This window comes from Pan troglodytes, chromosome 8 (genome assembly GCF_028858775.2).
Source record: "Pan troglodytes isolate AG18354 chromosome 8, NHGRI_mPanTro3-v2.0_pri, whole genome shotgun sequence".
NCBI classification, from domain to species: Eukaryota; Metazoa; Chordata; class Mammalia; order Primates; family Hominidae; genus Pan; species Pan troglodytes.
Window position 1 is genome coordinate 109555424 of NC_072406.2, and position 23284 is coordinate 109578707.

Consider the following 23284-nt stretch of genomic DNA (forward strand, 5'->3'; position numbering starts at 1 on the left):
GGTCTCTACAAGAAAAATTAGCCAGGCATGGTGGTATGTGCCTGTAGTCCCAGCTACTCAGGGGATTGATTGGGGGAATCACCTGAGCCCAGGAGTTTGAGGCTACAGTGAGCTATGACTGCACCACTGCACTCCATCCTGGGTGACATTTTGAGGCCCTGTCTCTTAAAAATTGCATGTACAAAACAAAACAAAAAACCCAAGGCCAGGCATGGTGGCTGATGCCTATAAGCCCAGCACTTTGGGAGGCCAGCACTTTGGGAGGCCAAGGCAGGCGGATCACCTGAGGTCAGGAGTTCAAGACCAGCCTGGCCGACATGGTGAAACCTCATCTCGACCAAAGGTTAGCTGGGCATGGTGGCGCATGCCTGTAGTCCCAGCTACTGGGAAGGTGGAGGCTGCAGTGAGTTGAGATCGCGCCACTGCACTCCAGCCTAGGTGACAGCGAGACTGTGTCTCAAAAAAAAAAACAAGAATAAAAACAAAAACCTGGATGTGGATCTACAATGATCTCAATCTCTAAAATTTTCAATTATAGAAACCCTAATATTCAAGGTTAGGAAGTAGAGGATAGAAACTAAGGTGGGCTGATTCTAAAGCTCACATTACGCACGGTCACTAAATACTGAAAAGACAGGCTTCCTGAATAACATCTCAAGAAGTGACATCTCAGACTCACATTTCGTCGGCAACCTCTCCATGCTTAACTCTCATCCCTTCCTCATCCCCAAACTTATGCCTTCATTTCTGCTTCTGCATTTAGCCTGGGCTTGTCTCTCTGCCTTGAATATCTTCACTTACTTTTATGTTCTTTAATTTATTTTGATCTCACATCACTAATCCTTTCCTGGCCACCTCATATGACAGTACTCTGTCCCACTTTTCAATTCAGATTTAACATTTCCTGGAGTACCCACTATATCAGTGATGTGTATCAAATACTTTTAGACATGTTATTTATTTATTTATTTTGAGACAGAGTCTCGCTCTGTTGTCCAGGCTGGAGTGCAGTGGTGCAATCTCGGTTCACTACAACCTCTGCCTCCAGGGTTCAAGCGATCTTCCTGCCTCAGCTTCCTGAGTAGTTGGGATTACAGGCGTGCGCCACCACGCCCGGCTAATTTTTGTATTTTTAGTAGAGATGGGGTTTCACCATGTTGGCCAGGCTGGTCTCAAACTCCTGACTTCAACCCAACTCGGCCTCCCAAAGTGCTGGGATTTACAAACATGAGCCACCATGCCTGCCTCACATGCTATCTGTATCACCACGTGTCCTCAAATTTTCATTAAACCACAATGTACCTAAATGAAGGGGACGTATGTAAAGCACTTGACTCAGTGCCTAGCACAGTAAGTACTCAATAAGCAGAAGTACTGAAATGTCCTGACACCATTTAGATGTCTTTCTTTGCTTAAGACAACAGACTCTATAACATCCTTTTAGTAAAAAAGTTTTATCATAGCAAAAAATATGTATTTATAAGGACTGTCAGGAGGGATAGGCTATTTCCAATATCACAGTTTTGTTTGCTGGTGCCTTGAAAAGATAAGATTTATTACTCAAGAGAATGAAATCCACTGATAGGTTCACAGAAACATGTTCCATCTACAGCGTAAACTGGAAGATTTTTCTGGAAGTGGCTGTTGGCCGACGCCAGGTGTTTGAATAAAGACAGCAGCATCTTGGTGTTATACTCAGGAACAGCTTACCCCCTTCCATAGGGTAAAAAGTCGCTTCTTAGGTCTGCAAGAATTCGGGTTGTACTCGGGCTACTTTCCGGAATTCTTTAGTGTGGGTCTTAGGGCACTGCATCTCACACCAGCTGATGGGAACCATCTGGATACCTGGAAGGGAAAAGCTGGTGGTGGAGCCCAGACCCCAAAGATTTGCCTGCGACTCCTCTTTTATGCTGGGTATGAAGCTGAAGTGCCACCAAGCTTCCTACTGAACCTCAACTCATAAAGAAAAAACTTTGTTCATTCTACTGACTTATGAAGTGAGTCCCGTTTCCTTGGATTTATATAAGGAGAATCAGGCTGGGCGTGGTGGCTCACACCTATAATCCCAGCACTTTGGGAGGCCAAGGCGGGCAGATCATTTGAGGCCAGGAGTTTGAGACCAGCCTGGCCAACATGGCGAAACCCTGTCTCTACTAAAAATACAAAAATTAGCTAGGTGTGGTGGCGTGTGTCTGTAATCCCAGCTACTTGGGTGACAAGAATTGCTTGAACCAAGGAGGTGGAGGCTGTGGTGAGTGGAGATGGCACCACTGCACTCCAGCCTCCTCGACAGAGTGAGACCCTGTCTCAAACAACCACCACCACCAGCACCAAGCAAAAAAGAAAAAAATAATCATTCTAATCTCAGAAGGAAATATCTATAGCCATACTGCTTCCCAGATAAGGGAAACCAGGAAAAACAATGGATTGATCCCAAACCATAGATCCAGGGAAAGTAAGGATGTGGAAACAAGGCCATCTCACCTGACTCACTGTGGGCTACCACCACTCCCAGCTCGTTCTCGGCGGTGGTTAGCAGGTAGTTGGACTGTGCATCACCTAAGGAGATCTAGTCACATAACACCGGTGAAGGAAAATGAGGAGTTAGAAGTCTTCCCCCACCTTAGCCACCAGAGTTGTTTTTCTACCTTTTTTTTTTTTTTTTTTTTTTGAGATGGAGTCTTGCTCCGTTAACCAGGCTGGAGTGCGGTGGCGTGATCTCAGTTCACAACCTCTGCCTCACGGGTTCAAGCGGTTCTCCTGCTTCAGCTTCCCGAATAGCTGGGATTACAGGCATGTGCCACCACGCCCAGCTAATTTTTGTATTTTTAGTAGAGACAGGGTTTCACCATGTTGGCCAGGCTGGTCTCGAACTCCTGACCTCAGGTGATCCACCCGCCCTGGCCTCCGAAAGTGCTGGGATTACAGGCATGAGCCACCACACCCGGCCTCCTTCTCTTCTTTTGACAAAGGACCAGAAGTCTGCTGGGAATAAAGGATACCACTTTGGCCAAGACAATGTCACCTGGGCGGAAACTCTTATAAATTTCAACCTGTAAAGAAAGAACAGGAATGTTAAGTTAAAGCTCTAGACTGGGTCTATATGAAACTGTGAACGCTTCTGGTAAAGCCAATCTACTTTCTAATCCTGGAGGGTAGAAATCATCATTACTCATGTCAAGTCAAGAACTTTTAATTGCTTCTACAGTATTATCATACAAATGAAAATTTTTTTTTTTTGAGATGGAGTCTCGCTCTGTCGCCCACACTGGAGTGCAGTGGTGCGATCTCGGCTCACTGCAACCTCTGCCTCCCGGGTTCAAGCGATTCTCCTGCCTCAGCCTCCTGAGTAGCTGGGATTATAGGTGCGTGGCACGACACTGGTTAGTTTTTGTATTTTTAGTAGAGACAGGGTTTCACCATGTTGGTCAGGCTGGTCTTGAACTCCTGACCTTGTGATCCGCCCACCTTGGCCTCCTAAAGAGCTGGGATTACAGGTGTGATCCACTGCACCCGGCCCTTTTTTCTTTTTTTTTAAGAGGTGGGATCCCACTGTGTCACCCAGGCTGGAGTGCAGTGATGCAATGGTAGCTCACTGCAGCCTTGGACTGCTGGACCAAGGGATCCTCCTGCCTCAGCCTCCCAAGTAGCTAGGACTACAGGTGCGTGCCACCACTTAACCTCAAACTCCTGGGCTCAAGCAATCCTCCAGCCACATCCTCTCAAGCAGCTGGGACTACAGGCATAAGCCACCATGCCCGGCCAATTTTTGAATTTTTAAAATTTTTGTAGAGACAGGGTCTCGCTATGTTGCCAGGGCTGGTCTTGAAGTCCTGGACTCAAGTGATCCTCCCGCCTCAGCCTCCCAAAGTACTGGGATTACGGGTGTGTGCGACCATGCCTGGCCTGAGATAATACTTTTAAGGGATTGAGATACGTAAAGTCATTAAAAAAAAAGAACCAACCAACAACCTTGTCTTTTTCAGTTGCTCGGACATCTTCCTTGCTATAAAAAAAGAATTAACAGAAAGATTAATTACCTGTGAGAAAGAATTTTTTTTTTTTTTTTTTTTTTTTTTGAGACAGAGTCTCCCTCTGTCACCCAGGCTGGAGTACAGTGGTGCAATTTTGCTCACTGCAACCTCCGCCTCCTGGGTTCAAGCAATTCTCGTGCCTCAGCCTCTCAAGCAGCTGGAATTACAGGCACGTCCGCCATGCCCAGCTAGTTTTTTGTATTTTTAGTAGAGATGGGGTTTCACCATGTTGGCCAGGCTGGTCTTGAACTCCTGACCTCAGGTGATCCACCCGCCTCAGCTTCCCAAAGTGCTGGGATTACAGGCATGAGTCACCTTGCCCAGCCTGTGAGAAAGAATTATTCTGTAGATTCCTAGTAAATAAAGAGCTACAAGAACAGACAGAACAAGTTGTAAATGGGACACAGCTGCTACCCAGAGGAGCAGGGTGGAGAAGCATCCTCAGACCACATGGAGCAGCAGTATCAATACCTCTGATTAGATAAAGGCAGATAGGATTTGGCAAGAAAGGATAAGGAGTTTCGTTGCCTCAGGGCTTGAACAGAAGCACTATAGCAAGGGCCCCCAACTTCTGGTGGCCTGTGAGGAACCGGGCTGCATAGAAGGAAGTGAGTGGCAGGCAAGCTTCATCTGTATTTACAGCTGCTCCCCAATCGCATACATTACTGCCTGAGCTCCGCCTCCTGTCAGATCGAAGTGGGCATTAGATTCTCATAGAAGTATGAACCCTATTGTGAACTGCACATATGAGGGAGCTAGGTTGCCCACTCCTTATGAGAATCTAATGCCTGATGATCTGTCACTGTCTCCCATCACCCCCAGATGGGACCATCGAATTGCAGGGAAACAAACTCAGGGCTCCCGCTGATTCTATATTATGGTGAGTTGTATAATTATTTCATTATATATTACAGTGTAATAATAACAGAAATAAAGTGCACCATAAATGTAATGCACTTGAATCATTCTGCAACCACCCCCTCCATGGTCTGTGGAAAAACTGTCTTCCAAGAAACTGGTCCCTGGTGCCAAAAAGGTTGGGGACTGCTGCACTACAGAACCACATCAAATCCTGAGGCTGGAAAGGGCCTCAAAAGTTAGATTATCTGCCTGGCAAGAAATGTTTGTCCTTTCTCAAGGAAGCCACACGAAATCACCATCTCACCCACAAATCTTTTCAATGTTTTATAACCTCTGAGTTCAATCTATATTAAATTTTAAAGTGCTTCCTAAAATGCCTTCTACTTTTTTTTTTTTTTTTTTTTTGAGACGGAGTTTCACTCTTGTTGCCCAGGCTGGAGTACAATGGCACGATCTTGGCTCACTGCAACCTCCGCCTCCCAGGTTCAAGTGATTCTCCTGCCTCAGCCTCCCTAGTAGCTGGGATTATAGGCATGTGCCACCACGCCTGGCTAATTTTGTATTTTTAGTAGAGATGGTGTTTCTCCATGTTGGTCAGGCTGGTCTCGAACTCCCGACCTCAGGTGATCCGCCTGCCTTGGCCTCCCAAAGTGCTGGGATTACAGGCATGAGCCACCACGCCCAGCCTGCCTTCTACTTTGGTTTGAGTCATCCTGACACTGCTAAACTTCAGCTTCACTCAATTCTTTTTGCTTTACCTTTTATTTATTTATTTGTTTTTTGAGACAGGGTCTCACTCTGTCGCCCAGGCTAGAGTGCAGTGGTGCAATCTCAGCTCACTGCAACCTCTGCCTCCTAGGCTCAAGTGATCTTCCTGCTTCAGCTCTCCACAAGTAGCTGGGACTACAGGCACGCACCACCATGCCCAGCTAATTTTTTTTTTTTTTTAAAGACGGAGTCTCGCTCTGTCCCCCAGGCTGGAGTGCAGTGGCGCAATCTTGGCTCACTGCAACCTCTGCCTCCTGGGTTCAAGCGATTCTTTGGCTTCAGCCTCCTGAGCAGCTGGGATTACAGGCACACGCCAACATGTCCGGCTAGTTTTTGTATTTTTAGTAGAGACAGGGTTTCACCACACTGGCCAGGCTGGTCTCAAACCCCTGACTTTGTGATCCACCCACCTCAGCCTCCCAAAGTGCTAGGATTACAGGTGTGAGCCACTGTGCCTGGCTAATTTTTGTATTTTTTACAGAGATGGGGTTTCACCATGTTGGCTAGGCTGGTCTCAAACTCTTGATCTCAAGAGATCCACCCGCCTCAGCTTCTCAAAGTGCTAGGATAACAGGCGTGAGCCACCGCGCCCAGCCTTTGCTTTACTTTTAAACCCTCTCATTAATATTTTCCTTTTGTCCTAGATCATCCATGTATTTTTTGGATACTACTAGGGGAGAATCAAAGCACAAAGAAGAAAGAAAAATGGGCAAGAGAAAAATAGGAATTGTAACTGTTGCTCAAAATTCTGGTGTCCTAGTCTATCCTAATCTTATTCCAGTTGCTAAGGTATATGTGAAAAGGATACTTCTTACCGGATAGTTCCTCGAAAAGAGTTCTTAAGTGGCATGGACCCCACATACAGGATGTGTACTTTGGCAAAGCGTGAATTGATGCTAGAGACCTGCGGAATAGAGAAAAGATCAGCATCAGAGTATAAGCAGTTGTCAGCTCAAGGAAGCAGCAATAAACTGGGGATTACTAGGACTTCAGTGCAAGCAACCCTACTAAGTAGAGAATTTAAGACAAGTTAACTCCTACTTCTCTCTGCGTAAGTGACACATGTAAAGAGGAATAAGAGCCACTTTGGCCACCTGGTAGAGTTACTATGGGAAACAAAGATGGTATGGGTTTTTTTTTTTTTTTTCTTTTTGAGACGGAGTTTCACGCTTGTTGCCCAGGCTGGAGTGCAATGGCGCGATCTTGGCTCACCGCAACCTCCGCCTCCTGGGTTCAAATAATTCTCCTGCCTTAGCCTCCTGAATAGCTGGGATTACAGGCATGCACCACCATGCCCAGCTGATTTTGTATTTCTAGTAGAGACAGGGTTTCTCCATGTTGGTCAGGCTGGTCTCGAACTCCTGATCTCAGGTGATTTGCCTGCTTCAGCCTCCCAAAGTGCTGGGATTACAGGTGTAAGCCACTGCACCCGGCTGGGTTTTTTTTTTTTTAAATCTTTTCACAACTTGCCCTTCAGAGAGGTATAGACTTTTTAAAGTATAGATGGCTAACAAAAAAAAAAAAAAAAAGAGGCTGGACACAGTGGCTCATGCCTGTAATCCCAGCACTTTGGGAGGCTGAGGTGGGTGCATCACTTGAGGTCAGGAGTTCAGGACCAGCCTGGCCAACATGGTAAAACCCCATCTGTACTAAAAATACAAAAATTAGCCAGGCGTGGCAGCACATGCCTATAATCCCAGCTACTCGGGAGGCAGAGGCAGTAGAATTGCTTGAACCCAAGAGGCAGAGGCTGCAGTGAGCCGAGATCGTGCCACTGCACTCCAGCCTGGGTGACAGAGCAAGGCCCTGTCTCAAAAAAAAAAAAAACAAAAAAAAAAAACAGAAAAAAAACAGGAATGGCAAAAAAAATAAAGTCTTTTGCTTCTCTGCAGAAAAAGAACTCAGCTTCAGATGTTCAAAAATAGGCCTCCTAATCATCCTCTGGCATCCCTGTTTCCCAGACACAGGTAGAACTATGTATTCAGGGAATCAGCTCACTGAAGGAACTATGCATGCCTGAACTTGGCTGCCTTGATTATTATCCTAGAAATCTGTAAGCCAGCACAGTCCAGTAAAACTTTCTGTGATGACAGAAAAGTCATGTGCTGACCAGTATAGCAACCACTAGCCACAAGTGGCTATTGAGTACTTGAAATGTGGCTAATGTGACTAAGAAAATCAATTTTATTTTTTTCTTGAGAGACAGAGTCTTGCCCTGTTACCCAAGCTGGAGTGATCATGGCTCACTGCAGCCTCAACCCCCTGGGCCCAAGCGATCTTCCTGCTTCAGCCTCCCAAGTAGTTGGGACCACAAGCATGTGCTACCACGACTGGCTAATTTTTTATTCTTCTTCTTCTTTTTTTTTTGAGACGGAGTCTCACTCTGTTGCCCAGGCTGGACTGCTGTGACGCAGGCTCACTGCAACCTCCGCCTCCTGGGTTCAAGCACTTCTCCTGCCTCAGCCTCCCGAGTAGCTGGGATTACAGGCATGCACCACCACGCTAAGCTAATTTTTGTATTTTTAGTAGAGACAGGGTTTCACCATGTTGGCCATGATTGGCCAGGCTGGTCTTGAACTCCTGACCACAGGTGATCTGCCCACCTCGGCCTCCCAAAGTGCTGGGATTACAAGCATGAGCCACCATGCCCGGCAATTTTTGATTCTTTTTGTAGAGATGAGGTTTCACTATGTTTCCCAGGCTGGTCTTGAACTCTGGGCTGAAGCAATCCTCCTGCCTCGGCCTCTTAAAGTGCTACAATTACCAGTGTGAGCCACTGTGCCCTGCCAGAAATAAATTTATGTAGCTTGTGGCTATCATACTGGACACTGCAGTTCTGGCATGGTCATGATTTCAGTATTGAATGGGCATTCTAAGCATGGAGGTCAGGACCAACTTACCTTACAGGTTACAATAGCTCCCACATCTGGCAGTAACTGGGACTCTGTTTCTCTCACTACAGACACCACTGGAAGCTACAGAGGGAACAACAAAAAACTGAAATGTCCTGGCTAACCCTTGGGTCAAGGCATTTGTGGCTTGAGAGTAATATAGGAATGTCTTGGTATAAAGGTGAGAGTTGGAGTATGGATTCATTTATAGCCCAGAGCAGAAGGCCTTAGAAATTTTAGGAAATAGGAGGACCAGGAGGCTACAGAATGCTGCTAGAAGACATACATCTCTAAACTTCTTTTTTTGTTGTTGGAGACGGAGTCTTGCTCTGTCGCCCAGACTGGAGTGCAGTGGCACGATCTCGGCTCACTGCAACCTCCGCCTCCCGGGTTCACGCCATTCTCCTGCCTCAGCCTCCCGAGTAGCTGGGACTACAGGCACCCGCCACCATGCCCAGCTACTTTTTTTTGTAGTAAATCTCTAAACTTCTAATAAGTTTTTTGGTGATTCTCTCAGAATTTCTTGGTATACAACTATATTGCCTATAATCATTGACAATTTTACTTTTTTTGGTTTTTTTTGAGATGGAGTTTCACTCTTGTTGCCTAGGATGGAGTGCAAGGGTGCCATCTTGGTTCACTGCAACCTCCACCTCCTGGGTTCAAGTGATTCTCCTGCCTCAGCCTCCCGAGTAGCTGGGATTACAGAAGCCTGTCACCATGCTCGGGTAATTTTTTGTATTTTTAGTAGAGATGGGGTTTCACCATGTTGGCCAGGTTGGTCTCGAACTCCTGACCTCAGGTGATCCACCCGCCTTGGCTTCCCAAAGTGCTGGGATTACAGGTGTGAGCCACTGCGCCCTGCCGACAATTTTACTCTTTCCTCCAAAGTTATACTGCTTCCTTCTGTTTCTTATTTTATTGCACAGGCTGAAATTTCCACAAAAATGTTACATAATAGCGGCTATGCTTGTTTTCTTCTATTTTAAGTGAATACTTGCAGAGTTTTCTCTTTGAGCATGGTATTGGCTGTTGGTATAAGACAGATATTTTGAGCCTCATTTTTTATCAATCTCTCCGTTGCTCACAGTGCTTCAGCTCTCCTGGCCTTCTTTCAGTTTCCCCAACTTACTAAATTCTTCCCACTTTCAGATCTCTCTTCAACCTATTCTTTCTGCCAGAACTGCACTCTCTCCACCCACCTGACTCTTACCTACTCTTTAGATGATTCAGCTTAAATGTCACTTCTGCTGACTAGGATGGGTTTGCCTGTTACATGTTCTCAAGGTTCCCTGTAATATTCTTTCAAAGCACCACCACATATGTAACCATATGCTCATTTGAGCATTTATTTGTTTACAATTTGTGTCTGTGTCCTTTGATAGCAGAAACCAAGTCAGCGCTGTGCCTGACACATGAAAATACTCAAGTGATATCTATGAAATGAACAAACTCAGGACTGTTAAGAACATTCCCAACAATGACTGAATAGAAAGCCCCTTGAATCAGACAGCTTAAGTTACTTACTCAAAGCAGAATCAAGGTCAAGTTAGCCAGAACGTAACTGTTCTAATTCTGAATCCTCTTTCTATTGTGCTCCTTCAAATATTGCTTATATGATCCTGAGCTAATCCTGGATCTATCTCTGAACTAGAAAGGTAGGTATTACTCACACATTCAACATTTATTGAGGAGCTGCCTTGTGCTATATACGGATGGTATGGTGGTAGGGCCTGCTTTCACGGACTTAGATTTAAGCAGGGGAGAAGTCTAGTAGGAAACATATACCTGAGTGTCTCATCATATGCTGACATAGTGCTTGGAAGAAAAGGAACAGAGTTTTTTGTGAGTCTTTAACAAAACAAACAAAAACAAAACACCCCACAAAACTCCTTTCCTCAATTAGTGGGTCCAGAAGGACTTCTCTGAGGTGATAGTAGAGAAGCTATCTAAAGGAAGTAGGAATTAAATAGGCCTAGGAAGATAGAAGCGTTCCAGATAGATGGCATGTTACAAAGGCTCTGTAGCAGGAAAAAGCTTGGCGCATTACCGACACTGAAAGAAGCTAGTATGTTATAAAAATTTTTTAAAGGGCAAGCAGAGACTGTGATTATAACTTTTAAAAACAGAAAAGACAGTATGACTAGATTGCGTCAGTGAGGTGGAGATAGTGGCGCTAGATAAAGTCGGAGAGGTAAGCAACATTCATACAGTATGCAACTCACTGCTGGGCTGGGCTGGGCTGGGATGGGATACTGAGTTCGCATCTGCTTTTGTCCCAACTTCCCCTCCCCGAGGGTCAGCAGCACAACCAAGCGAGATCAACACAACTAGTGTGTGGTGGCTAAGTGCACCACAGCGGCGATACGGCTAGAAGAAACTAAGAGACCAACATTGTACCACTGAGACACTAAAGACGCGTCCGCAGTGCCCATGCCTAAGGACTGGAACTCAAGGGCAGCCTAAGGGAAAAACAGAGAGGAGATGGCACGCCGCTTCCTTTACCGCGCCATTCTCGCTGCTCTTCATCAGACAACCGGCAAGCGACGAAAAGATGTAGCCGTGGCGGGTGTAGGTGCCGCTGCCCGGGCTGCCCTCCTCCAAGTTACACAGACGTTCGCCTGCAGAAAAAATGCTGCATCGGTCACGGGCCCCCAGAAGCTGTAGGCCGTTTAGCCTTCTTGCTTCAGCCCCTATCCAGGACTCTGTACGGGAAGCGCTCACTTACCGGGGATGCAGTATCTCACGGGTGGCGCCATGATTGCCGCTGTCCCAAAACCCGGATGAAAACGAAGTCGCTTTCTCATTGGCCAAACCCAGGCACAGTTCCGCAGTAAGACACGTGTCAATTGGTATTCTTTATCCTTGCGCGTAAACTCCATTTCCCAGGTTACCCCGGGACAAATCCGGGGGCGGAACTTCAGAGCTCCACGCTTGCGCCTGCGCGTGTGGTTGAGGATGGGCTGGCGGCGGGTCCGGGTCCGCTGCTTGGCGCTGCGGGTGGCGGGCCATGGTGGTTTGGATTGAGCCGGGCCCGGCCGGGGCGCCGAGTCGGAGGGGGTGGCAGTGAGCGGCGGCAGAGGCTGCGGGGCTCGGTTTGGCTGACTGGGGAGTCGGCAGGCGGCAGGTAAGGGCGAAGCCTCGGCCCTTGCTCCCCATCCTAGTCCCTTTTTCTGTGTAGGGCACTGCCCTGGGGCCTTGTCTTGAGTCCGGGTTCCTACTGTCTCCTCGCCCCGCCCTGCGGGGCCGTGCCCTCCTCAGCCCGAGCGCACCCTCCGAGCAATCGTTACGCTCAGAGCAGGAGGGAAGGAGGTCAAGCGACCCAACTCGTCTGTTTCACAGATATGGAACCTCAGATTCAGAGACAGGGTTTGACTTGTCCAAAATGATCAAGATAGTTAAGATAGAGCCCAAACTGGAACCCACGGTTTTTGACTTCCAGTCCATCGCAGTTTCACCTCGCGGCTGTCATTGAGAAATAAAACCTTTTCCCGGTTTTTTTTTGTTTTGTTTTTGAGGAGTCTCGCTCTGTCGCCAGGCTGGAGTGCAGTGGAGCGATCTCTGTTCACTGCAACCTCCGCCTCCCGGCATCAAGCGATTCTCCTGCCTCAGCCTCCCGCGCAGCTGGGACTACAGGCGCGCGCCACCACGCCCAGCTAATTTTCGTAGTTTTAGTAGAGACGGGGTTTCAGCATGTTGGCCAGGATGGTCTTGATCTCTTGATCCGCCCGCCTCGGCCTCCCAAAGTGCAGGGAGTACAGGCATGAGCCACTGCCTCCGGCCTTTTCCCGGTTTTTTAAACTGCAGCTTCCAGTCCTGCGGTCCGATCCTCTTCGCGGCCCCCCATCCCCACTTCAGTAAGCTTTCTCTGGTTGAAAAAGCCGAACTCTGGTTGTGTGGGCCCGTCATCAAAAGATAAGCAGTCCCCAAATAAAGTTGTTACTCTTTTTCTTCTCAGCGTGTTAGCCCAGAAGGGAGGTCTGCACATGAATAAAATGCTACTTTTTATTGATGTTGGGTATCTCCTACTTGAGATTGCAAACATCCTGAGAGCAGCGTCTTTGTCCAGATGACATTCGCCACGACTTTGATCTCAGTTCACCTGACTTCTGATGGCTTTGCCGTCTGTCCTTCCCTGTCCCCTCAGTCGACTTTCCCATTGGGAAACAGATGTGACTTAAAGCTATGGGAAGAGGGGAGTGTTGTGGCCAGCAATCTCCTCCAGTCTGGTGGCAGATGACCAATATGGCCTGTGACTATTACTGAGGGATCAGAGTACTCGGGCTTGTGCTTGGGGTGGTAGTAAAGCTGCGCTTTGCTCTGTTTCCTCCCGTTCACTGAGATTAGCCCCTTCTCCCCTACACACATCTTTTTGAATTTTGCTTTACCTCTGTTTCTTGAGATGAAAAGTCTGGGCCAGGTGCGGTGGCTCACGCCTGCAATCCCAGCACTTTGGGAGGCTGAGGCAAGCGCATCACCTGAGGTTGGGAGTTTGAGACCAGCCTGACCAACATGGAGAAACCCAGTCTCTACTAAAAAAATACAAAATTAGCCAGGCGTGGTGGCACATGCCTGGAATCCCAGCCACTCAGGAGGCTGAGGCAGGAGAATTGCTTGAATCCAGGAGGCGGAGGTTGTGGTGAGCCCAGATTGTGCCATTGCACTCCAGCCTGGGCAACAAGAGTGAAACTCCATCTCAAAAAAAAAAAAAAGAAAAGTCTGTGTGTTCAGTTGCGGCCCACTTACTACATATGTAATTTTCCTGGCATCCCATACCCCATTAGCTAATGGAGAGAGGCCCTAGCCTCAGACTTTGTTCAACCAAATCTGTATCTGTGCATCTAGGAGCTTTCTGTTTACACGGTTGGGCTGATTTCTGGTTGGGCTTGTTTTCAAAAACGACTTCTAGCTCCTAAGTGCCATGATTTTAATAACAGTTTGTATTTCTCTCTTTATGAATCAGGAAGAATGATAACAGCAGACACTTATTTAGTGTTACCACATTGGCAGGAGTGTCCTTGCTGGTATTTGTAGGACAAATAGACATCTGGCCAGGCTTTCCACTTCTGCATCCCTCCAGGTCATTCATTCAACAAATATTTATTGAGTACTTCCATGAGCCAGGTATTGTGCTAAGTGCTTTATAAACATTTCATTGACACTTACCAAAGAAGTTTGCTCTTCATACCTGTGGGTTTCACATCGCTGATCCAATCCAACCATGGATTGGAAATATTTGGGGGCAGCTGGGCATGGTGGTTCGCTCACACCTGTAATCCCAGCACTTTGGGAGGCCAAGGCAGACAGATCACCTGAGGTCAGGAGTTCAAGACCAGCCTGGCCAACATTGCGAAACCCCGTCTCTACTAAAAATACAAACATTTGCTGGGCGAGGTGGCAGGTGCCTGTAATCCCAGCTACTTGGGAGGCTGAGGCAGGGAGAATTGCTTGAACCCAGAAGGCGGAGGTTGCAGTGAGCCGAGATCTTGCCACTGCACTACAGCCTGGGCAACAGAGCGAGACTTCATCTCAAAAACAAACAAAAAAAGTGTTTATGTGTAGCATTTACTTTGTATTAGGTATTATGAGTAATCTAGAAATGATTTAAAGTATATGGGAAGATACGTATAGGTTATATGCAAACACTATGCCATTTTATATCAGATTTGAGCATCCATGGATTTTGGTATCTGAAGGGAGGACTGGAACCAATCCCTCCGCAGATATGGGGGTTGACTGTATCTGTATAGTTACAGAATCATAAAAGGTTAGAGCTGGAAGGGACCTTAGCATTTAATCCTACTCCCTCACTGAATGTGAACACAAGGAGATTGAGTCCCAGTAGAGTTGAATGATTTGTCTGAGGTTATGGAACTGCTTAGGGACAGAATTGAACCCTAAAGAATTGGGTAAATCTGGTCTTTGAGGCAGACATTTCCTGCAGCGCTGAAGAATTTAGGACGTGGTTAAGAATGATCTGAAAAGTTGAGAATAGAAGTTTGTTTTGTTTTTTTTTTTTTAAGACTAGAAGAGGTGTGAGGTAGTATATAATTCGAGTTTATTACAAACGAGGAGTGCATTGGATTTGCATGCCATTGCTACAAAAAGTATTTTGGCAAATAGGAAACTCTCCATGACCTATAGAAAGGGAATGAACAGCAGTGTGGACAGTCCAAAAGCCACCTAGATTTGTTGTGGGGTAATCTGTTTTGTCCCACTCTTACATTTGATTGTGGGTGTCTACTATTTTAAAAATTCATGCTACAAGCCAAATCATGCTTCCAAACAATAGGGGTGGAAGTTTGAGCTTGAGCTTTTAATTTTTTTTGAGGTGGAGTCTCACTCTGTCTCCCAGGCTGGAGTGCACTGGCGCGATCTTGGCTCACTGCAACCTCCACCTCCTGGGTTTCAGCGATTCTCCTGCCTCAGGCTCCCAAGTAGCTGGGATTACAGGCATGCGCCACCATGCCCAGCTATTTTTTTCATTTCCAGTAGAGACAGTGTTTCACCACGTTGGCCAGGCTGGTCTCAAACTCTTGACCTCAAGTGATCCACCTGCCTCGGCTTCCCAAAGTGTTGGGAGTACAGGCGTGAGCCACTGCGCCCGGCCTTTTTTTCTCTTTTCTATACTCCCCTTAATTCTTTTAGCTTCCTAGGAGGTGGCAGGAATGGACAGTTTCTTTATCCTGGTGCTGAGCGTAGGTCCCTACTGAATTGTGCCTTCTCCTTCTCTGTGGACCTTGTCTGCTGAGTTTCTTTTCACCTTAGGGCTTACAGGGCTTGTGCAAGGAGGTAATTAAGTGTTTTCTTTGAAAGGTCTTTTGTGGGGATGAGCCAGGGTGCAAGGAGAGTACAATACTCCAGTTACCTAATTGAAACCATCCCTGCAGTGGAGCAGCCTCCTCCAGTTTCTGTTGGGTTTTGAGCTACCTGTTAAATAAATCAGTGGGATTGTCAAGGACAAAGCCCTCCCTGGCTGCCTCAGGGCAAAATCAGGTAATTTTTTTTTCTGGTGAAAGTCTTTAATCTGCAGAACTGATGAAACTGTCATCGAAGGAATCTGTTAGCGCATCTGTGTCTTCTGTTCTGGTCATTGCCCAGGCAGCCGATCTCTTCCCATGGCTGTTGCATGAGGTAGAAACTGCATAGAGGAGATGGAGGCACTGGCAGAGGTGCCATAGAAGCAGTGAACTGGGAAGTCTGGTTGGGTAGCTTGGGGCTAAGGCAGCAGCTGCAGAGAAGGTTCTTGAGTGTCTAATTAGACTGGGGCAGTGGAGTCCATCAGAGAGGTCAGGACCCGAGGCCTTCATGAATCAACATGGAGGTCCCCTCCCATTGACTCCTTCCTGTGTTCTGCTCAGAATACCTGGAGTTGTCTTGGCTACCATTTCCTTGGGGTGGGGCTGGGAATGGAATTGGAGACAAAGCATTTTCTGTCATGCAAGGGGTAGCTGGCTGTCCTGACAGGAGACAGGGAATCTCTTGCTACCAGGTTGAGTTGGCTAGCCTGTGACATCAGCCCAGAGGGAGTAGGAAGAAGAGTATCTTTTGCCAAGACTTAAATAGCACCAGGAAATAACTCGGTACAGGATCCACATTCTGTGTACTCATTCCTCCATTGGCTGTTCTTTGGTGAGGAATAATCATCTGAAGGTAGGTTGATGCACTAGGGCAGTCAGGAAGCCCTGGCAATCTCTGCTACAGTGGCCATGCCCAGAGACACAGTGGACAGCTTTGTCCATGTTGGCCACACTCCACCCAAAAGTCTGTCTACACAGACAACTCCTAAGACTGCTTTGATTTGGAGTGGCCTTTCTCACCCCTTTCCTGTGGCCTGTTGCTTTAGGTGTGCATCACCTTGGATTTGCTATGCAACCATGTGGTGTAATTTAAGTACAATTTCTGCAGGCTCAGAACCGTCAGTTTTACTCCCTTAATCTGGTTGGAACATCGGCACTGGTCAGTCCGTAGAAAAGTGAAGTAACCTTCCTACTTCTCATAGTTGGTGACTGGCCTAGCTGGGTCTTAGTCTTAGGTCTTTGCCCTCCAAGTGAGTACTCTAGGCCTTCCCACTAGCGGGGTAGGGAGGGAGGGCTCAGACTAGATCCTCACAATGGTGTGCTCTCGTAGGAACCATGCGAGGCCAGCGGAGCCTGCTGCTGGGCCCGGCCCGCCTCTGCCTCCGCCTCCTTCTGCTGCTGGGTTACAGGCGCCGCTGTCCACCTCTACTCCGGGGTCTAGTACAGCGCTGGCGCTACGGCAAGGTCTGCCTGCGCTCCCTGCTCTACAACTCCTTTGGGGGCAGTGACACCGCTGTTGATGCTGCCTTTGAGCCTGTCTACTGGCTGGTAGACAATGTGATCCGCTGGTTTGGAGTGGTGAGTGATGTCCAGGGAGCAGGAAAAGGGGTGTTGTGGGGAGCAGAGGGACATGTCTCTCACAGACCCAACCCAGGTTTTGGAGGCCGGCCCCCACCCCCAGGGAAACTCCGAGTCTGCTTTGGGCATAGCTCTTGCGCCATGTCTCCCTGACCTTGCTGGTGTTGGCAGGTGTTCGTGGTCCTGGTGATCGTGCTGACAGGCTCCATTGTAGCTATCGCCTACCTGTGTGTCCTGCCTCTCATCCTCCGAACCTACTCAGTGCCACGACTCTGCTGGCATTTCTTCTATAGCCACTGGAATCTGATCCTGATTGTCTTCCACTACTACCAGGCCATCACCACTCCGCCTGGGTACCCACCCCAGGTGGGTCCTCACAGGAGCACTGGGGGAAGTTGCTGGCTATGGGAGCTGGTCCCAGGAGTGGGGAGAGTATCTTGGTATGTTTTGAGAGACAGAACTGGTGCTGCCACGTTATGCTCTCCCTTCACACAGGGCAGGAATGATATCGCCACCGTCTCCATCTGTAAGAAGTGCATTTACCCCAAGCCAGCCCGAACACACCACTGCAGCATCTGCAACAGGTGGGTCTTGGCTTTGCTCTCTGGGAATCCCAGCTGTGGTCCTTCTGTAGCCCTAGGGCAAAACCTAACCTTGAGTTTGCTAAGACATGGGTGAATCACCCATCGTGTCCCAGGTGATGTGCCCTCTTCTCCTGACACCTCATCCTTAGGATGGTCCTGTGAGTTAGGCATTATTACCACTTGTGAAAACCGAGGTTTGGAGAGATGAGTTACCTTGTCCAATATCTTATAGCCATTAAACTGCAGAGCTGGGTTTGAAGCAAGGCCTGGCTGTCTTCAAAGTCTGTGCCCTTTCCACCTCAGCAGGATGCTGGTCCTTGTAGGGAAGGATTGGCACTGACATCTCAAGAACTTTGGCCACCGTAACAGAGCCTGTGTCCCTTCCTCACAGGTGTGTGCTGAAGATGGATCACCACTGCCGTATCCTTTTGCTTTCTCTTCTGCCTGAGGCCTTCTTTAGCTCCAGAGCACTGTACAGGGTTAATGGCCACCATTTTAGCATCACCCTGCAGAGAACACTGGAGTTGAGGAGTTGTGGGGGCTGACCATCTCCTGGGAGAGCAGGAAGCTCACACTCTAGGACGGATCTTCTTGGAGCAAGGAATCTTTTAACACCTCTTTCTTTTCTAGACTCTCATGCTAACAGCTATTGGATGGAAAGAGATGTTTGGGCTTCTGTGGTTGTTTACTGTGTACGCCAGATAGAACCATGGGTCTCCAGCTGCTGTTCCACACAGATGTTTGGCTAACTCCAGCTAGGCTGAAATATTGGCAGATTCATTTTACTGAAGGATTTCAGTTTCCGTGACTTCTTGGTGGGACCTGAATGCTCTGAAAAGCTTTGAGCATTTTCACCTCAACCTTGGGTGTGAACAGTCTTGTATTTTCTTGCCTTTGGAAAGTAGTTCTTAGTGACTGGAAGCCTGAGGCTTGGGTGATGTTGTCAGGAACCAGGGATGAACCTGAGGGGCCTGGACACCGCCTGAAATTGTGTTTGATTCTAGTCCTTAATCATTTCCCAACCAGCCTGGCTAAACAATTGTGTGGGCCACTATAACCATCGGTACTTCTTCTCTTTCTGCTTTTTCATGACTCTGGGCTGTGTCTACTGCAGCTATGGAAGTTGGGACCTTTTCCGGGAGGCTTATGCTGCCATTGAGGTGAGCTCATCAGGAACAGGGCAGCTCAGTAGTGCAGAACTTCGGGATGTAGAACCTGTCCCTAAGGAATGGGGCTGGTAGCACCCCATCCTAGAGGCCTGAGAGTATAACCAGCACTGTTTTCCGTCCCCTTAGAAAATGAAACAGCTCGACAAGAACAAACTACAGGCGGTTGCCAACCAGGTGGGCTGTCCCCACCCCACTGCCTCCTGCTGCTCAGGCCTGGGGGTATAGAGTTGCTAAGGCATCTGGGACCGACCTGCCCATGTAGTTGTAGAGGCTGCCGAGAGGCCACTCTAGACCAGGAGTGTTCAGGCAGGCTGGCTGTGGTGGGTAGACTAAGTGGCCTACAGGCAAGCTGGAAGTCCCTGGTATGTGACAGTTTTGGCTATCTATCCCGTCATCACCTCTCTTTGGGCCGAGCAAGCAATCTGCCTTGGTGATGGCCTGAGCAGCAAGGAGTCTATGTTAGTCTGTGTAATGGGGTTCCAGGGGACAGAGATCAGGCTGAGTCAGTCTGATCATCTCTTGCTCCTGGTCCATCTGCATCTGGATCATCCCTGCCCCCCAGTACCTTTTAGGACTCCTTAATCTGCTGAGCCCATCTTGATTGTATTTCTGCTGCCCTTTCACAGTCCCTAGTGGAGCTCACAGTCCCTAGTGGTTTTCCCCACTCCAGTCAGTCCATTCTGGGTATGGTCTGGTCTCCTCTCTTGGGGATGCAGCTACGCAGTGAAGGAGTTCTGGCTGGGGATTGGAGTGGCTTCCCCTGGAGCCCCATTTGTGTTGTCACTCTACAGGCCCAGGGTCAGCTTCTCCTGTGCTTCACCATCCTGTCCAGACCCTGCTCTGCTGCCCAGTGTTTGTCCATGTGGTGATGCCGCTGGGCTTGGTCCACCCATCTTGGCTGCTACCCTAACTCCTCTGTGGCTTTACCCTGTTTTCTCTGCCTGGATTTGGATCATTTCCTGCCTATAGGTGCTGGGGGCAGTTGCTGGAGACCCACAGAGCAAATGAGCCAGCTTTGCTGTTTTCTTTTTCTAGACTTATCACCAGACCCCACCACCCACCTTCTCCTTTCGAGAAAGGATGACTCACAAGAGTCTTGTCTACCTCTGGTTCCTGTGCAGGTATTTGTTTTTGATAGTTTTAAGGGAGGGGAAGCTTCAGAAAAAAAGTTTTTTAGGTGCCCACACGCAGGCAGAAACCCATTCCTAAGTGAACTGCCACTGCTCTAATTTAGGTTGGCAGAGAGCCAGCACTTTCTTCAGCATTCAGGGCAGGGAGCACTGAGGATATTGGCATTGCTTATTACTAAGCACACAGATACAAGTATGTGCTTGATATGTAACCAAAGTAAGTTAAACTCCTTATTTAATCTTAGCACCTGTCTAAAGGCTGGGTGACTATTTATAGATGAGGAAAACTGAAAATTGGGGGCCAAGGGGCAGTGAAGTGAAGTGACTTGTTCTATGATACACAGCTAGTAGGAATATTAGCACTGGAATTTGAATTTCATGCCATCCCATTCCAACCCTGGGTGTTTACGACCTCCCACTATCTCCCAAGCATGGGTATTTTAGGAAATATAGAACAGTTTCTCAGCAATACAGACTTATTTCTCTATTCTCCTTTCCACATACTCTCTTTTCCCTTAACAACAACAGAGATGGAGTCTTGCTATGTTGCCCAGGCTAGACTCAAATGATCTTCCTATCTCAGTCTCCTGAGTTGCTGGGACTACTAGGCATGAGCTACCATGCCTGGCTTCACATCATTTATTCTTAGGCCACTTTGATGCTTTTTCATTGATGCTCTTTATAGACATAGTGAAGTAAAAGTTTATCTAGGATATATGCTGGGAGGTGAGGAAGACTTAGGTAGAGAGGTTCCAAACCAGTTGTTACTGCTTAGCTCAATTTCAGACATACTTCCTCCAGCCCTCTCTAAACTACCCACCAGTCTTCGCCCCTCTTTTCTTAGTTCTGTGGCACTTGCCCTGGGTGCCCTAACTGTATGGCATGCTGTTCTCATCAGTCGAGGTGAGACTAGCATCGAAAGGCACATCAACAAGAAGGAGAGACGTCGGCTACAGGCCAAGGGCAGAGTGAGTAGGGTTGAAGGCTCGGGGTGGGTAGGTGGGTAACTGAACTTGCTCTCCTGTAAACAGAGGCCATGGGCAGGGCTGACTAGGGCAAGCATTGTAAAAGGCCAGAACTACTCTATCTGAGCTTTAGCTTAGCCAATTTAGTCTCAAAAATTAGAAGTTCAAAGAAACATGTTTTTCTTGGCTCCAGGTATTTACGAATCCTTACAACTACGGCTGCTTGGACAACTGGAAGGTATTCCTGGGTGTGGATACAGGAAGGTAATGTAAGACACAGACTAATGCTGTCCAACAGAACACTGTGATGAGAAAGATGTTCTATGCCTATGAGCACTTGGAATATGGCTAGTGGCTACTGTGTTAGCACAGTTCTAGACTCTAGGAATAGAGATCATTGTTCATTTGAACCAGAAAGGCTTGAGGCCAATACTGTGTGGTTTTAAGTAACAGATGAGGCTTCAACATGACTACAGTAGAGTCCTAGGAAAGCTGTGCTCAGGAAGGGGCCTCTGGGTGTAGGATACGGTGGCCACCAGTCACCTCTCACTTGGAGAGCAGTGTCTAGAGTTCAAGCCAATAATTTGTGAGATTAAAATAATCTACTTGTCATAGAGGCCCTAAGACAGTAACTGGAGCTAGCTCTCTCAGCCCAAGACAAGGGGAAACAATTTTTCAAATGGCAGTTACTGAGGCGGTAACAATCAGATGAACAGACGTGCCCTTCCCTCCTCCCTTTCCCATGTACATGACACTCCTATCACTGTGCTTACAGTGGACCTTTAGAAGTTTAGCTCGAAACCTTAAAAGGCCTTCAAAGCACCAAAAGGTACATTTGTTGGGTAAAATTGGGTAGCAGAAATTAGAACTTTTGTTACTTTCATGATCGACACCGAGGTAGCTTCAGGATACCTTGATGTGTGCTTGTTAAGGAATGATGATTGGGAAGGACCAAGAATTCTTGGAACTCAGAGACATTTCTCTCTTCTCTTCTAGGCACTGGCTTACTCGGGTGCTCTTACCTTCTAGTCACCTGCCCCATGGGAATGGAATGAGCTGGGAGCCCCCTCCTTGGGTGACTGCTCACTCAGCCTCTGTGATGGCAGTGTGAGCTGGACTGTGTCAGCCACGACTCGAGCACTCATTCTGCTCCCTATGTTATTTCAAGGGCCTCCAAGGGCAGCTTTTCTTGGAATCCTTGATCAAAAAGAGCCAGTGGGCCTGCCTTAGGGTACCATGCAGGACAATTCAAGGACCAGCCTTTTTACCACTGCAGAAGAAAGACACAATGTGGAGAAATCTTAGGACTGACATCCCTTTACTCAGGCAAACAGAAGTTCCAACCCCAGACTAGGGGTCAGGCAGCTAGCTACCTACCTTGCCCAGTGCTGACCCGGACCTCCTCCAGGATACAGCACTGGAGTTGGCCACCACCTCTTCTACTTGCTGTCTGAAAAAACACCTGACTAGTACAGCTGAGATCTTGGCTTCTCAACAGGGCAAAGATACCAGGCCTGCTGCTGAGGTCACTGCCACTTCTCACATGCTGCTTAAGGGAGCAAAAATAAAGGTATTCGATTTTTAAAGATATGTAGCTTCTCACTCTCTGCCTCACAATAGGGCAGGGAAGGGGAAAGTCAGGGTCAAGACCTAGTGAGTAGGTGTTCTGGTCATGCTTCCTACATTTTTTTTTTTTTTTTTGGAGATGGAGTATCACTCTCTCAGGCTGTAATGCAGTGGCGCGATCTCGACTCATTGCAACCTCCGCCTCCCAGTTTCAAGTGATTTTTTTTTTTTTTTTTTTTTTGAGACGGAGTCTCGCTCTATATCACCCAGGCTGGAGTGCAGTGGTGTGATCTCGGCTCACTGCAAGCTCCGCCTCCCGGGTTCACGCCATTCTCCTGCCTCAGCCTCCCGAGTAGCTGGGACTACAGGCGCCCGCCACCACACCCGGCTAATTTTTGTATTTTTAGTAGAGACAGGGTTTCACTGTGTTAGCCAGGAGGTCTCGATGTCATGACCTTGTGATCCATCCGCCTCGGCCTCCCAAAGTGCTGGGATTACAAGCTTTACAGGCGTGAGCCACCACGCCCGGCTCAAGTGATTCTTGTGTCTCAGCCTCCCAAGTAGCTGTGATTTAAGGCGTATGCCACCATACCTGGCTAATTTTTGTATTTTTAGTGGAGATGGGTTTCACCATGTTGGCCAGTCTGGTCTTGAACTCCTGACCTCCACTGATCCATGCGCCTCGGCCTCCCAAAATGCTGGGATTACAGGCGTCAGCCACCATGCCCAGCCTAATTTTTTTTTTTTTAATTATTTGTAGAGATGGGTTCTTGCTGTACTGCCAGGGCTAGTCTCAAACTCCTAGCCTCAAGCGATCCGCCTGCCTCAGCCTCCTGAAGTGTTGGGGTTACAGGCGTGTGCTACTGTCCTGGTTACCCTGAAAAATTTTTGGCCAATCCCTGTCATTGTTATTCCAGTGACGCCTCTGGTTATATGAG

At 47.9% G+C, this 23284-nt stretch overlaps 2 protein-coding genes across 18 annotated transcripts; one reads left to right on the plus strand and one right to left on the minus strand.

Annotated features, from left to right (window-relative positions):
• Positions 1 to 1534: 1534 nt before the first annotated feature.
• On the minus strand, positions 1535 to 11428 carry EXOSC1 (exosome component 1). 4 transcript variants are annotated; one of them, XM_009459049.4, is made up of 8 exons: positions 11283 to 11428; positions 11060 to 11175; positions 8564 to 8638; positions 6479 to 6567; positions 3973 to 4006; positions 3003 to 3053; positions 2485 to 2569; positions 1535 to 1845 (listed from the first exon to the last, which is right to left on the minus strand). In XM_009459049.4, exons 1-8 carry the CDS (start codon positions 11359 to 11361, stop codon positions 1739 to 1741), a joined length of 636 nt encoding a protein of 211 aa, XP_009457324.3. In that variant the 5' UTR covers positions 11362 to 11428; the 3' UTR covers positions 1535 to 1738. The 4 variants fall into 4 exon arrangements, with proteins under 4 accessions (XP_009457324.3, XP_016774522.1, XP_009457325.3 ...); XM_016919033.3 differs by having other exon boundaries at positions 3966 to 4006; positions 11283 to 11384; XM_009459050.4 differs by lacking the exon at positions 8564 to 8638 and having other exon boundaries at positions 11283 to 11390.
• A 33-nt stretch (positions 11429 to 11461) lies between these two features.
• Positions 11462 to 22368, plus strand: ZDHHC16 (zinc finger DHHC-type palmitoyltransferase 16). Of its 14 annotated transcripts, none has more exons than XM_054659399.2 (12): positions 11462 to 11681; positions 13518 to 13678; positions 16685 to 16932; positions 17104 to 17298; positions 17428 to 17516; positions 17908 to 17936; positions 18543 to 18676; positions 18812 to 18859; positions 19721 to 19806; positions 20660 to 20783; positions 20974 to 21044; positions 21777 to 22368. In XM_054659399.2, the coding sequence occupies exons 3-12, from the start codon at positions 16690 to 16692 to the stop codon at positions 21889 to 21891; spliced, it is 1134 nt and encodes a 377-aa protein (XP_054515374.1). In that variant the 5' UTR covers positions 11462 to 11681; positions 13518 to 13678; positions 16685 to 16689; the 3' UTR covers positions 21892 to 22368.
• The last annotated feature ends 916 nt before the right edge of the window (positions 22369 to 23284 follow it).

Coding starts and splice junctions, on each gene's coding strand:
- EXOSC1 (XM_009459049.4), bottom strand. CDS start 11,361: ATGAGAAAGCGACTTCGTTTTCATCCGGGTTTTGGGACAGCGGCAATC. Junction 11,176..11,282: donor CGTGAGATACTGCATCCCCG/GTAAGTGAGCGC, acceptor TTTTTTCTGCAG/GCGAACGTCTGTGTAACTTG. Junction 8,639..11,059: donor AGAGCAGCGAGAATGGCGCG/GTAAAGGAAGCG, acceptor TTCCCTCTGTAG/CTTCCAGTGGTGTCTGTAGT.
- ZDHHC16 (XM_054659399.2), top strand. CDS start 16,690: ATGCGAGGCCAGCGGAGCCTGCTGCTGGGCCCGGCCCGCCTCTGCCTC. Junction 19,807..20,659: donor TACCTCTGGTTCCTGTGCAG/GTATTTGTTTTT, acceptor CTCTTTTCTTAG/TTCTGTGGCACTTGCCCTGG. Junction 21,045..21,776: donor CTGGGTGTGGATACAGGAAG/GTAATGTAAGAC, acceptor CTTCTCTTCTAG/GCACTGGCTTACTCGGGTGC.